The sequence below is a fragment of the Dipodomys merriami genome, unplaced genomic scaffold (genome assembly GCF_024711535.1).
Source record: "Dipodomys merriami isolate MVZ:Mamm:240054 unplaced genomic scaffold, mDipMer1.0.p SCAF_90, whole genome shotgun sequence".
In the NCBI taxonomy this organism is placed as follows: domain Eukaryota; kingdom Metazoa; phylum Chordata; class Mammalia; order Rodentia; family Heteromyidae; genus Dipodomys; species Dipodomys merriami.
Genome location: NW_027206513.1, coordinates 1,169,702 through 1,184,578, shown reverse-complemented (window position 1 = coordinate 1,184,578; position 14,877 = coordinate 1,169,702). Strand labels below are relative to the sequence as shown.

Sequence of the window (14,877 nt, the reverse complement as noted above, 5' to 3'; positions counted from 1 at the left end):
TCTTATTCCCAGGACTTGGAGGGGCTAGTTTATACTCTGTTCTCCTTGACAATTGACACACATGTCTTTAACGACAATTTAAGGGTCTGTATTGTGTCACCATTTATTTAGCATGTTATCTATTGTGACCATTGTCAAGAAATTGTACTGTTTCCAAAATTTCAATATCATGAACAACTAAGCCACCACCAATTTTGTGGCTGTACCTCAAGTGTATCCTTCTTTCCTGAAGATAAGCTCGTAGGAATGAAGGTCCAGAGTGCAGGTGTATAAACAGTGGAGGCTTTGAAAGAAACTGACAATCCACCTTTCAATAAGGTATAAGGGGGTTTGTTTTCTTTCAACTTTGCTGTCATTGTTTAATAGGCATATGTGTGATATTTCATTGTTGTTTTAATCTATATTTTTTATTTGAATGGACATCTTTCAGATCAGCCATTTTCTTTATTCCTTCTATTTATTATGTAGCCAGTCCTGGGGCTTGAACTCAGGGCATGGGCTCTGCCCCTTAACTTTTCCACTCAAGGATATCACTCTACCACTTGAACCACAACTCTACTTCCAACTTTTGCTGCTTAACTGCAGATAAAAGTCTCTTTTACTTTTTGATATTATTGTAAAGTTGATATACAGAGAGGTTACAGTTACCTGAGTCAGGTATGAATATATTTCCTTTTGAACAGTATCTCTCCCTCCCTCATTCTCTCCCACTGTTTCCCCTCCCTACTTCCCTCCCCTCAGCTTTTTTTCTTTTAATTTGGAAGTGTTCTTGGTATGTTAAAATATTTTCACTGTCCTACTGTTCTATGATTGCGTTTTCACTTTTAGTCTTCTTGCAGTTGGAATTATGATATTTACTACAAGTCTACAAGTTCAGAATCCAACAAATGTGCAGAAGTTTCCCAAGAGCAACCCTATCAAGTCTATGATTTCTACCTGTGCTCACACATACCACTAGACACCACAGGAAACACTCACCACAATGGTTACCATGATGCAGATGTTTTTTGTATCCTTCCAGAAAACCATTTGAGGAGTGATTTTTGCAAAATGTACCAGTCTCCCAAAGAATGCAGTGAGGCAGAGCACTTCTGCTAGCGACGTGGCCTGCAAGAAGACAGCACTGACCTCAGGGTAGCTCTGCTGTTAGTTCCCATGACCCCTGCCATCACCCTGCCCAGTGCCCTCCCAGAATAAGCCAGGACCCTTAATTTTACTGGAAGTTGTAGAAAAGTTCTTTGTTGGAGAGATGGTTTCTTCCTCTTCAAAGGAAACCTGCTACTGAGTTGCATATTCCATGACTTTTTAGAAGGACTATAACAGCACCTGGGGACCAGATACGTCTCCCACAGAAAAGGAACTTTAGGTAGGAAAGAGACAGGCATCCTCCATGCTATCACATTCCCCGTGCTCTGAGTCAGCATAGGTGTCTAGAAGTCCAGTTTTCAAGCAGGATGGTAATTCCCTGGTGTGGTTTGAGTATGCTGCTCCCCCACGAAGCATTTGTTAGAAACTTAATTCCCAAAGCCATCTTCTCATGGTGGAGCACTTAAGAGGTAGCTAGGATGAGAGGAGGTCACGAGGGTGAAGCTTCATGATCAGTGGTATTAGTGGTTTATGAAAGAGGAAGAGTACTGAGCTGGCATACTTGCTGTCTCCTCATAAGCTGCCCACCCTCCGGCATGCTATGATGCAATAAGAAGGCCCTCAGCAGATGCTTAGAACCATATTCCTCAAGTGACTTCCCAGCCTCCAGAACCATGAATTAAGTAAACTTCAATTTTTGGATTAATTACTTAATTAATTTAGCAGTAGGAAGTAGTTGGGGTCTTGTCCATGCCAGGCAAGTGTTTTACCACTGATCCACATTCCCAGTCTTTCAGAGTTTTTGTTGTTTGCTTTTTGGCTTTGTTTTGGTTTGCTTTGCTTTTGATTGTTTTTGTGGGGAGTTTTTGGTGTTTTGTTTTGAGAGAGAAGGCTTTACTATATCATCAAATCTACCCTCAAACTGTCTCCCAAGCACTGGGATTACAGGTGTGTGTCCCCACATCTGGATAAAGTTTGGTTCTTTATAAATTTCTGTTTCAGACACTTTGCTATAGTAATAGAAGACTTTTCCCAAAGATGGATCTGGAAATGGTGGGAATTCCTTAAACACTACCGTCATGCAAATCTGCTGCCTTTCTTTGGCTGATTCGAGGAGAGGATGAAAGCCAATGATACACAGTGAAATCCTGACTGGGCCCCCTCCAAATTCCCTGCAACCAGCTAGCCTTTTATCACTCATTACACAGCCTATGTTGGGCCAGAGATCTCCATGATGTCCAAGATCTCCCTTACAAGAGCACTTTCTTCTACCAACAGGAAGGAGCTGGTGGCAAAGTCGGAAGGGATAGGAAAGGTACAAGTTGACTAGCCCAGGAAGAAGAACAATTCTGAAATGAGTGCTTGAAAGAAGGGACTAACCTTGAGCCTCACAGGTCATGGGCACCAAATATGCTATAGCACCTTGTTCACTGTCAGCTTGCTTACTCTCAAAAGACTTAGAAGCTTGAAACAATTCTAAGGACATCCCTGCTCTCAACTAACCTCGTGTGGTCATGCTTGAATGAGGCCAAAGCCGTCTCAACATAGTTGACTTCTGAGTCTCTAGCACAAATCAGGATGAGAGAGCTCTGCAAGCCAGGAGGCCAACTCTAAAGCAGCACATGACCAACTCCACTGAGAGGGTGAGGACTCAGGAAAAGAGGAAAATGAGAGAGATGCTGGCACGGTGGAACTATCACCTTAGTCAGGCCATGCAAGTGCATGAGAGGGAACAGAGAGAAAACAGTCTGTCCAGGTGTTAGAATATACAACTCTGCCTCTGTAGGCTATGTGTGTGGCAAATCCTGGAGTAAAAGCTTTCTACCCGGAGACTTCACTAATCTATATAATCTTTATCATAAACCATACTTCTGGATTTTACTTTTGTGTCTCAAAATATTAATCTTCATAGACTAGAGGAGTAATAACTAACCCAAATTCATTTCTCATTATTCTAGAGGCTGGATGTTCAAGCTCAAGGTGATCCTAGATTGGGTTTCTGCTGAGGGACCGCCTCTTGGTTCACAGATAGCCTTATTTTTGCTGTGTCTGCCTACAACAGAAGGAGCAAGGAAGGTCCCTGGGGTACCTTCTGTGGTATCCCACACTTACCCCCTACTCACCTCTCAAATACCATCCCATTGGAGTTAGAACTCAACATGAAGAAGGGCTGAGGCCCAAGCATTCTTTTTTTTAAAAATAAGGAAGTTTTAATTTTTAAGACAAGATAAATAGCATTAACATATCCAGACACCAAAGCAAAAATTCACTGAGTCGGAGTTCCGGGAAGATGGCGGAGGAGAAGCTCGAGGCTAAACAAGCTCTCGCATAGAAGCAGTTTTAGTGCTCCAGTGAATAGTTCTAAGCCAGAGAATCACACCAAGTGTGCCATCACAGTACAGAGAGTTAGGCCAGAGAGGGAAAATCCAGGCAAGGAGACAGATCTGAGCACTTGCCAGCAGCCGTAGCTGCGGCGGCAGTGGCTGTAGCTGCCATACGTGCAACACAGAGAGTCTGGGACAAAGGCACCAGACGCAGTGGGTGAGCGGATTCTACTCAACACCAGCAAGAACTGACAAGGAGCAGACATCTTCATCCTGCAGATCGCAGACCAGAGACAACCCAGGAACCAAGACTCTGGCATTAGTAGAAGCCTGACATCCTCACTCCTTCTCAGGGAGCAGAGGAGGGAAGGCCACCCCTTCCCGCCCCCCCTCCCCCAGTACCGGAGATCTCCATCTTTGATACTGACTAAGGCCTGGCTGAGCAGCTAGCCCCAACTCAGGCCTTGGAAGAAAACAAAAGTCATTTAGCAGATATGCCAGCCCCAGGAGTGGCTTTCTTCACTGGGTAAACAGAGCCAGAGGCTGCCCCTCCCTACAGCAGCCTTGACAATCAATTGAAATTCAGTAAACATAAACCCTGAGAATGGCTCCAGGCTGGTCTCTGTTAGTGTCTCAGAAGCTAGCTCTTCAGGAAAAAGCTACTGTTTGCTGAAAGGCCTCAACTGTACCCAGAACCTAGCCTCATCTCAGCATCTCCAAACTAGAGGAAACAGCCATCTCCATTTTTTGTGATACTCAAAGCAGATCTCCCTCCCATTGAACTAGCCTGGGAGGAGGATCACAAAATCCTATGTAAAAGAGACCATTTTTCTGCCTGCTCAAACAAACTGACTTAAGAAACCAACCAAGCCACAGGAAAATCAAACACCACAAGCAGACCAGAGACTCCAACAAAAGACTGGTTACAGACACAAGGGAGATACAGGATCTTCCCATCCCTTCCAAAAAAATCAAAGAAAAATTTTTGTACCTTTTATTAAAAAAAAAAATTTCTAAAACTTTTTTAATTTTTAATTTTTAACTTAAAAAAATTTGTTTTCTATTAATTTTTTTTCTTCCTCTTATAATTTTTATTTTAGGGGTATGTGTGTGTGCTTTTTTTTTCTTTTTTTTTTTTTAAGCTCTACTGACTGTAAGGTCCATTCCTGGACTACGAACAGACCTCGCCCAGTACCTGCGTTACCTAGGCAACTGGGACACCTGGAAGAGGTCACATCCGCATCCGCTGAGGTCACATCCTAACCTGATGTGGCCACACCTTTCTCCCACCTGATCCCACTTCCCTTTACCTGGACACACCCTTCCCCGCCCCCTACCCTATATAAGGCCTAAACCGCGGCCAGACAGCCCTTTTTTTCCTTTGCCAGCCGCGTGGAGTGCCAACCTTGCCTGGTCCCAGCAGGTCTACTGAATAAACCCCTTACCTGAATACCACGTGCGTGGTGCAGTTCTTACTCGGCTACCTCTTTTTAAAAACCTAACACTGACCTTTTGATCTTTTCTTTTCTCTTTCTCATTCTTTTCACTTTTTCTTCTCTTTTCGTTCTTTGCATGACTTAATTGCTGTTCTACTCATCCTCAGATATGCCCGTAGTCGATTATTAGACCTTATCCCCCATTGTGTACACATTTAATCCAGAAATTTATTACTCAATTCAAAGCCTCTTAGACTTGAATTCCTTAATAGCAGTACTACCTCTTGATACCTATATAATATTTTAAGCATTTTTAAGTTTTTCATGTCCCCTTTTAAGCCCTCCCTTTCTCTTATCCTATCTCCATTCTTCTCTGAATATTGTTTTTAATTTGCATAATTTTTAATTGTGTCACTTTTTAATTTTTAATTTTTGTTTTTCTATTTTTTCTTGTCTCTTTTTTCTTTCTCTTTCTTCTTTTTTTCTATCTCTCCGCTATCATTCTATCCAACCTATTTCCCACTTTGAGATTAGGACTTAGTTAACTCTCCCTCTGCTTTTCCACATCTCTCTATTCCTATTTTTACCCATATCTCTCCCTAAACCTAATAATTTCTGGTTTGCCAAATTCTTCTTTATGGTTCATAGCCCATTAACACATAGTTGTTTGATGCTGAATAGATATATCTGTTGAACTAGATTGTATCTGCAGACTTTTGACTGTACAACTACAGACTTTGGTTGATGCTTGCCTTAAGATTGTGTTCTAGCACAAAACTGGTGTTACTTTCATCCCAAATGGGCAGAGCAAGCCGGAAAAACACAAGAAAAATGGCAAGTCTGGGTATCTCAACTCCCACTCATGATAATCAGGGGACAGAACAGATTCATGAATAATCCAGAGGAGAGTTCCCAAAAAGCTCTACAAACACTACTAGTAAACATGGTAAATGAAAAGATTGAAAACCTGCGAAGGACTCTGTGTGAGCATGATAGGGAGAGAGAGGAGGCAAACCAAAGGTCAATACAGGAATGTCATGAGCATGAGGAAGCTACTCAAAGATTGATACGGGAATTGTGTGAGCAGCTTGGGAACACTCAAAGAGAAATAAAGGAATGTTGTGAGCAGGCTGAGATCAGTCAAAGAGATAGACAGGAATTGCGGGAGCTGGCTGAGAACAAAGAGAACTACGGGAATTGTGTGAACGTGAGGAAGCTAATCAAACAGTAATACAGGAATTGAGAGAGCAGAATGAGAATAGACAAAGATCACTAAAGGCATTCATGGAATCCATAAACAGAGAGCTGAAAGAAGTCAGGGAGACCACAAAGGAAATGCTAACCTAACAGAAGGAATGAGAGTCCAAGGAAACCATAACCAACCAACTAAGTGATTTGAGAATAAACACTGAACACCAAATTAAGGAAGTAAAGAAGTTCATACAAGATCTAAAACAAAGCTCCAACAAAGAATTTGAAGCCACCAAAGCTGACCAACTAAAAGGAAAAGAAATAAAAAACAAAGTAGAAACTCATGATAGTAGGTTAGACCATGCAGAAGATCGAATCTCAGGGATTGAAGACAGCCTAGATATTATAGCTAAAGAACAAATAACCATCCAAGACAAATCCAAGAAATATGATAGATCTATTCAACACTTGGAAGACACCATCAGAAGGTCTAATCTAAGGATAATGGGTGTAGAAGAGCACCTAGAGATAGAAGTTAATGGTCTAGGAAATTTGTTTAACAGGATCCTAGCAGAGAACTTCCAAAACATGCAAAAAGATAGGCCTATTCAGATACAAGAAGCTTTTAGAACTCCACATAGACCAGACCACAACAGGACATCCCACCATCACATTATAATCCACACAGGATCAATTCAGACCAAGGAAAAGATCCTTAAAGCTGTCAAGGAGAAAAGATCAATCACTTATAAAGGGAAACCAATTAGAATCACCTCAGATTTCTCAGCAGAGACAATCAAAGCAAGAAGAGCCTGGAATGATGTATGCCATGCCCTAAAGACAAACAACTATCAACCAAGAATACTGTACCCAGCTAAACTTTCCTTCATAACCAAAGGTCAAATAAAAACCTTCCATAGCAAAGAAAAATTGAAACAATATATCTCCACAAAACCAGCCCTACAAAAGATTCTTAAAGATGTCCTACACATAGAAAACCAACAAGACCACAATAAAGGCCAAGAACCACACCCAACTGAAAATCCAAGAACCATAGGCAGAACCCAGTTGTTGCGACACCCAAGAAGATGGATAAAATGGCAGGAACCCCCAAATACCTCTCAGTCCTATCTCTCAACATTAACAGACTTAACTCTCCAATTAAACGACTTAGACTGTCTAGTTGGATTAAAAAGCAAGATCCTTTTATCTGCTGCTTTCAGGAGTCACATCTTGCCCATAAAAACAAACACATTTTCAATGTGAAAGGCTGTAACAAAATCTACCAAGCAAACGGCCCCCATAAACAGGCAGGAGTTGCAATCCTAATATCAGATAAAATAGACTTTAAATTAAAATTAGTGAGAAGAGATAAAGAAGGTAGATACATACTGATTAAGGGATCTCTCCTTCAGGAAGATATTACAATTCTAAATATCTATTCACCAAACAACGGAGCACCCAAATTTATCCAAGAAACACTACTTTCCCTTAAATCCCACATAGATCCAAAGACATTAATTGTTGGGGACTTTAACACACCACTTTCCCCACTAGATAGATCAACTTGGCAAAAACTCAACAGAGAAACTGCAGACCTAAACAACTGCATAGATCAACTAGATTTAACAGATATCTACCGAATATTTCACCCAGCAGCATCAGAATACATGTTTTTCTCAGCAGCACATGGAACATTTTCCAAAATAGACCACATTTTAGGCCACAAACCAAACTTGTCCAAATTCACAAACATTGAAGTTATACCTTGCATTCTCTCAGACCACAAGGGAATAAAATTAGAACTCAACACCAAAAGCCACCAAAGACAGTCCTGTAACACATGGAGGCTGAACAACACACTGCTGAATCACAAGTGGGTCATGGAAGAGATTAGAAAGGAAATTCAAATGCTCATGATATTCAATAAAAATGAACACACAAATTACCAGCTCTTCTGGGACACAGCAAAGGCAGTACTTGGGGACAAGTTTATAGCTCTGAGTTCCTACATCAACAAATTGGAGAGATCTGAAACCAACAATTTAATGAGACATCTGAGCCTCCTTGAAAAAGAACAGCAAGATAAACTCCAATCCAGTAGACAGAAAGAAATAATTAAAATTAAATCAGAATTAAATAAATTAGAATCCAAAAAAACCATAGAAAGAATCAACAAAACAAAGAGTTGGTTCTTCGAAAAAATTAACAAAATTGACAGACCCTTAGCAAATCTTATCAGAAAAAGAAGAGAACACACCCAAATAAATAAACTCAGAGACGAGAATGGAAACATCACCACAGAAATGACCAAGATTCAGAACATTATAAGGGAATACTTCTCAAAACTTTATGCTAATAAGTTTGAGAACTTGGCAGAAATGTACCTTTTCCTAGCAAATATTGACATGCCAAAACTAAACCAATATGAGTTAAACCATCTTAACAGGCCCATATCAAGCATTGAAATAGAAACAGCAATAAGAGACCTCCCAGCTAAGAAAAGTCCAGGCCCAGATGGTTTTACAGAGGAATTCTACAAGGCCTTCAAAGCAGAGCTCACACCAATACTCCTCCAACTCTTCAATGAAATTGAAAGAGAAAGTTCACTACCGAACTCATTCTGTGAAGCCATCATAACCCTCATCCCATAACCAGGGAGGGACTCATCAAAGAAAGAGAACTATAGACACATTTTTTGCTGACCATTGATGATAAACTTCTCAACAAAATTTTGGCCAATCGACTTCAACAATTCATCCAAAAAATCATACACCACGATCAAACAGGATTCATCTCAGGGATGCAAAGCTAGTTCAATATATGCAAATCAATTAATATGAATCATCATATCAACAGGAGCAAGGATAAGAACCATGTGATTATCTCAATAGATGCAGAAAAAGCATTTGACAAGATCCAACATCCCTTTATGATGAAGATTCTGGAAAAATTAGGAATCCATGGAACATTCCTCAATACAATAAAGGCTGTATATGACAAACCTACAGCCTGCTTTATACTTAATGGTGAAAAACTAAAGCCATTTCCTCTTAACTCAGGAACTAGACGAGGATGTCCACTCTCTCTACTTCTCTTCAATCTAGTATTAGAATGCCTAGCTACAGCAATAAGACAAGATGTAGACATAAAGGGGATCCAAATAGTGAAAAAAGAAGTAAAACTCTCCCTCTTTGCAGATGACATGATCTTGTATTTAAAGAATCCCACAATGGGGCTGGGAAGTTGGCTCAGTAGTAGAGTGCTTGCCTTGCATGCCTGAGGCCCTGGGTTCAATTCCTCAGCACCACATAAGCAAAAAGAAAAAAGCTGGAAGTGGTGCTGTGGCTCACGTGGTAGAGCGCTAGCCTTGAGCTGAAGAGCTGAGGGACAGCGCCCAAGCCCAGAGTTCAGGCCACACTACTGGACCCAAAAAAAAAAAAAAAGAATCCTACGAATTCCACTCCCAAATTACTCAAGCTGATTCAAAACTTTGGCAAAGAGCAAGGTATAAAATTAACCCTCAAAAATCAATGGCTTTTCTGTATGCCAACAATGAGAAAAGTGTGGCTGAAATTCGGAAAGCAACTCCATTCGTAATAGCCCCACAAAAAATAAAATACCTAGGAATTAACTTAACCAAAGAAGTGAAGGACCTCTATGATGAAAACTTTAAAATCTTGAAAAAGGAAATCAAAACAGAACTTAGAAAGTGGCAAAAACTCCCATGCTCCTGGATTGGAAAGATCCACATCGTGAAAATGGCAATACTTCTCAAGGCTATCTACAAATTCAGTGTGATACCTATCAATATTCCAACCTCATTCTCCAAGGAAATAGAAGAGGTAATCCAAAAATTCATATAGAATCATAAAAGACCCCGAATAGCAAAAACGATCCTCAACAGAAAGAACAGTGCTGGAGGAATATCAATAGCAAATTTCAAATTCTACTACAAAGCCATAGTAATCAAAACAGCTTGGTACTGGCACAAGAACAGACCTCAGGACCAATGGAATAGAACTGAAAACCTAGAAATGAACCTACAGACCTATAGCCATCTAATCGTCTATAAGGAAGCTAAAAAAAATAGAATGAAAGAAAGACAGCCTCTTCAGTAAATGGTGCTGGCAAAATTGGTTAACTACTTGTAGAAAACTAAAGCTAGATCCTTATATATCACCCTGCACCAGAATCAACTCCAAATGGATCAAAGACCTCAGAGTCAAAGCAGACACTCTGAAAACATTACAGGATGAAATAGGAGAAACCCTAGGTCTCCTTGGCACAAGCCGAAATTTTCTTAATAGAGACCCAGAAACACAACAAATCAAAGACAGGTTGTCAAATGGGATTGCATGAAGTTGCAGAGCTTCTGCATGGCCAAGGACATAGCCAGCAAGATCAATAGAAAGCCCACGGATTGGGAGAATAGCCATACAACGGACAAAGGTCTCATATCTAAAATATACTTGGAACTCAAAAAATTAAATCCCTCAACAACAAATGTTCAAAGAAACAACTGTCCAATAAATAAGTGGGCTAACGACTTAAAGAGAAACTTCTCTGAATAGGAAAGAAAGATGGCCAATAGACACATGAAGAAATGCTCAACCTCCCTAGCCATAAAAGATATGCAAATCAAAACAACATTTAGATACCACATCAGTTAAAATGGCTATAATCAAGAACTCTAATAACAACAGATGCTGGAGAGGATGTGGACAGAAGGGAACCTTACTGCATTGTTGGTGGGAGTGTAAACTTGTTCAACCACTTTGGAAAGCAGTATGGAGGTTCCTCAAAAGACTCCACATAGAGCTCCCCTATGACCCAGCAATCCCACTTTTGGGCATTTACCCAAATGTTCACAAACAAGACCACACTAAAGCTACCAGCACCACTATGTTTATTGCAGAATTATTTACCATAGCTAAGATATGGAACCAACCCAGATGCCCCTTAGTAGATGAATGGGTCAAGAAAATGTGGTATGGGGCTGGGAAGGTGGGTCAGCGGTAGAGTGCTTGCCTTGCATGCTTGAGGCCCTGGGTTCGATTCCTCAGCACCACATAAGCAGAAAGAAAAAAGCCGGAAGTGACACTGTGGCTCAAGTGGTAGAGTGCTAGCCTTGAGCTGAAGAGCTGAGGGACAGTGCCCAGGCCTAGAGTTCAGGCCCCACGACTGGACCCCCCCCAAAAAAAAAGAAAATGTGGTATATATACACAATGGAATTCTATGCCTTCATCAGAAAGAATGACATTGCCTCATTTGTTAGAAAAGGAAAGACTTGGAAAAAATTATATTAAGTGAAGAAAGCCAGGCCCAAAGTAACACAGGTCTCATGGTCTCCCTTATTTGCAATAACTAGTATATGTCTGAGTCAAGCAGAAAAGGTCAGATAAGTTGATGTTAGGGAAAGGAACCCTAAGATATGTATTCAAATGTTTTTTTTTCTTTCATGTGATTGTTTCTAACACATTTATAGATTATTTTTTTGTTGATATGTATGTCCCTCCCCCACGGTATAACCCTGCTTTCACTGTATTTGATGTCGGTATAATTTGTGGAGGGGAAGGGGAAAAACAAATCATTTAAATAGGGATACAGGTGGACCCATTGCAACCATGAGATGTACAAGTCGTTATGTCGAAAATGAACTTTACAACTTTGGTGGGGGGGGGAGGATTGGGTGGGGGGAGTGGGACGAGGGTAGGATGGGAAGGGGAAACAAAGGAGGAGGCTACAATGCTTGATAAGACATGTACTCATTATCTTGCCCATGTAATTGTAACCCCTCTGTACAGTATTTTCACAATAAAAAAATTCACTGAGTCTTATAAAAGACAAAACTTTGGGCTGGGAAGCTAGCTCAGTAGTAGAGTGCTTGCCTTGCATGCATGAGGCCCTGGGTTCAATTCCTTAGCATCATATAAGCAAAAAGAAAAAAGCCAGAAGTGGCGCTGTGGCTCAAGTGGTAAAGCGCTAGCCTTGAGCTGAAGAGCTGAGGGACAGCGCCCAGGCCCAGAGTTCAAGCCCCATGACAGGATAAAAAACAACAACAACAACAAGAAGAAGACAAAACTTCACTCAGGTATCAACTAAAAACCAGAATCACTGAAGAATGACCACTGCTTGGGGCAGCATGGCACATGTGCTTATCTAAGGTATTCTGTGGCTGCATCTGTGTGGAAAGGCATGACAAGAGTAACGCAATACAGGAGAAATGGTAAGTGATCAAACTTTAAGACCCTTTCTCCACTTGAATGTGTTTTCTATCTGCTTTTAAAAATCATCAGTCATAGCCGGGCGCTGGTGGCTCACGCCTGTAATCCTAGCTACTCAGGAGGCTGAGATCTGAGGATCGCGGTTCAAAGCCAGCCCGGGCAAGAAAGACCATGAGACTCCTATCTCCAATAAACCACCAGAAAACCGGAAGTGGCGCTGTAGCTCAAGTGGTAGAGCGCTCGCCTTGAGCTGAAGAGCTGAGGGACAGCGCCCAGGCCCAGAGTTCAAGCCCCACGACCGACAAAAAAAAAAAAATCATCAGTCATTTTACAAAGAACCCTAATATCAGAGCATTTTCAAAAGGCTAAAAGAGATTTAAGGCCATTGCTAAAGTTGTGAAGTCTGAGGGAGGAGGAATTAGGTCGTCAAAATTTAGATTTCACACAACGGCAGGCACACATGATTTTGGTAGAAAAGAAGACACTGATCTTGATAGAGGCTAGTCTTTTTCATAATGCACAGGAAATCTTGCTCATTGACCTCTCTGTTTCCATCCCAATCAGCTTCATCAATCATTTCCTACAGCTCCTTGCCAGTCAGGTTTTCACCACATCCTTGGCTACCCACTTCAGACTTTTGAATGGTATCTTCCCAGTTTCATCATCATCAAACACCTTGAAAGCATTCAGCATTTCTTCTTTGGTGTCTTTCTCAGTCACTTTCTTAGTCATCACAGTCAAGAAGTCACAGAAGGTCGTTTTTTTCTGTCCTTTGCTTATCAATTTCACTTATCATTTTCTTGATTTCTTCTTTCCTGGGTTCAAAATTAAGGTCTCTCATTTCCACCTTCGATATTTAACATGGATGGTCCTTGTGCCATTGACATCAAGGAGACCAAAGGCCTCCTGGATTTTCTGTTTTTGCTCTTCAGTAAGCTCTGGTTTAAGACTCATCCTTTTAAGCTGGGCAGTTGGTATCATGTTTGTCTTCTTAAAAGGAGAAGCCATTGCTGATGGAATCCGCTCACGAATTCTCTTTATAGCATTTTTCTTAGCTGACTACAGCTGAAGATGGCTCTATAGCCCCTCATTTCCTAGTCTCTGTCCTCAAGTGTTGCAGTTTGGAGATTGTGTGTTGCATAGCAGTAGATAAAAGAAACATAAAAGAAGAATGACTTTTTAAAAAGTAATAGCTTTGAAATCAGACAGAGTTGGCTTAAAGCCCTTGGACAAGTCCGATAATCCTTCTAAGACTCAACTTTCTCATCTGTTTAAAAAAGAATGATAAATCCAGGCACTAGTGGCTCAAACCTCCAATCGTGGCTACTCAGGAAGCTGAGCCAAAGGATCACTGTTCAAATCCAGACAAGTCCAAGAGACTCCATCTCTAATTAGCCAGCAGAAAGCCAGACTGGAGCCACGGGTCAACTGATAAAGCACCCGCTTAATAAGCACACCAAGAAAGCACAAGTACCCAGTACCAGCAAAAAAAAAAAAAAAAGAGGTGGGGAAGGAAGTAGGAGGAGTACCCATCTCCCAGAAGACCTATGAAGTTAGGGAGAATGTAGAGAACACACTGGAAAACACTACAGCACCCATAAGCAGTAATTGCTGAGCAACTGACAGTCATTAAGACAGAGAGAGCAGCGACTGGTCTTCAGTTTATCTTTTAGATCCAGCTAGATTAGCTGGTTCATTTTATATGTTACTCAAAATCCCCTGTGATCAACTATTAAGCAAAATAAATAATAGTTTTTGACTATGAAAAAAAGCTAAAAATGTGGCAAGTGCATGTCATACATATAGGATAACACTATTTGGCATTAAATATATACATTTAAATATATACATTTCAAAACATCCTTTATATCATCTCTACCTGATTTTTCCTTTCCTAAGACCCAAAACTTCTACTGCCCTTAAAATGCCTTACGACTGAATTTTCAGCTAACAAGTGAGCAGAATTCTTCCAACCTCCAGCAAGAAAACCAAAACTAAATTCCTATTTGTTGGAATTTAAGGAGAGTTAGGAAGGGGTTCAGCGTCTCTACACAGATGTAGTTAACCAGATCATGTGTAATGCTTACCAAGAATGGCAGTGGGAACAAAGCTGGTTCCTCAAACAGAGCAAGAGAAAGGTCTACACAAATAAAGAAGTATGTGGCTGCTCTCATTGTCCAGTGGTTATAAAAGTAGTAAAGTCTGAAGAGGAAAGAAAATAAAAGTGGTTATTGCTGAGGGTCAGGAGCTCAACAGCATTCAGGTTTTTCTCTACAAGACTAAGGGGCTGCGGGGAGGGGAGGTTGTGTCGGTGTGTCTTCCTAGCATATTCAAGGTTCTACGTTCCATCCCCACACTGCAAAAAAGTAAAATCAGTGAATAAAAATTACTAATGAGCTGGGTGTCAGTACCTCATGGTACTGACAATCCTAGCTACTTAGGAGGCTCAGATCTGAGGATCATAGTTCAAAGCCAGTCCATGCAGGAAAATCCATGAGACTCTTATTTCCAATGGAAACACCAAAAAAGTTTAAGTAGAGCTTGTGCTCAAGTGGTACAGTGCTATCCTTGAGCACAAAAACTCAGAGACAGGACCTATGACCTGCGTTCAAG

General features: G+C 40.9%; 1 protein-coding gene and 1 pseudogene across 2 annotated transcripts in view; both read right to left on the bottom strand.

Moving 5' to 3' along the window:
• The window catches only part of LOC138821183 (two pore channel protein 1-like), a 60,391-nt gene that overhangs the window by 30,751 nt on the left and 14,763 nt on the right, over window positions 1-14,877 (bottom strand). For both annotated transcript variants that reach the window (XR_011370092.1, XM_070013263.1), the window contains exons 3-4: window positions 14,352-14,466; window positions 979-1,107 (exon numbers count right to left, since the gene is read on the bottom strand). Coding sequence is in view for 1 of the 2 variants with exons in the window: in XM_070013263.1 (XP_069869364.1) it covers window positions 979-1,107; window positions 14,352-14,466 (244 nt within the window). In the remaining variant the exon portion in view is untranslated. The remainder of the gene's footprint in view (window positions 1-978; window positions 1,108-14,351; window positions 14,467-14,877) is intronic.
• Window positions 12,698-13,272, bottom strand: LOC138821193 (centrin-2 pseudogene; annotated as a pseudogene).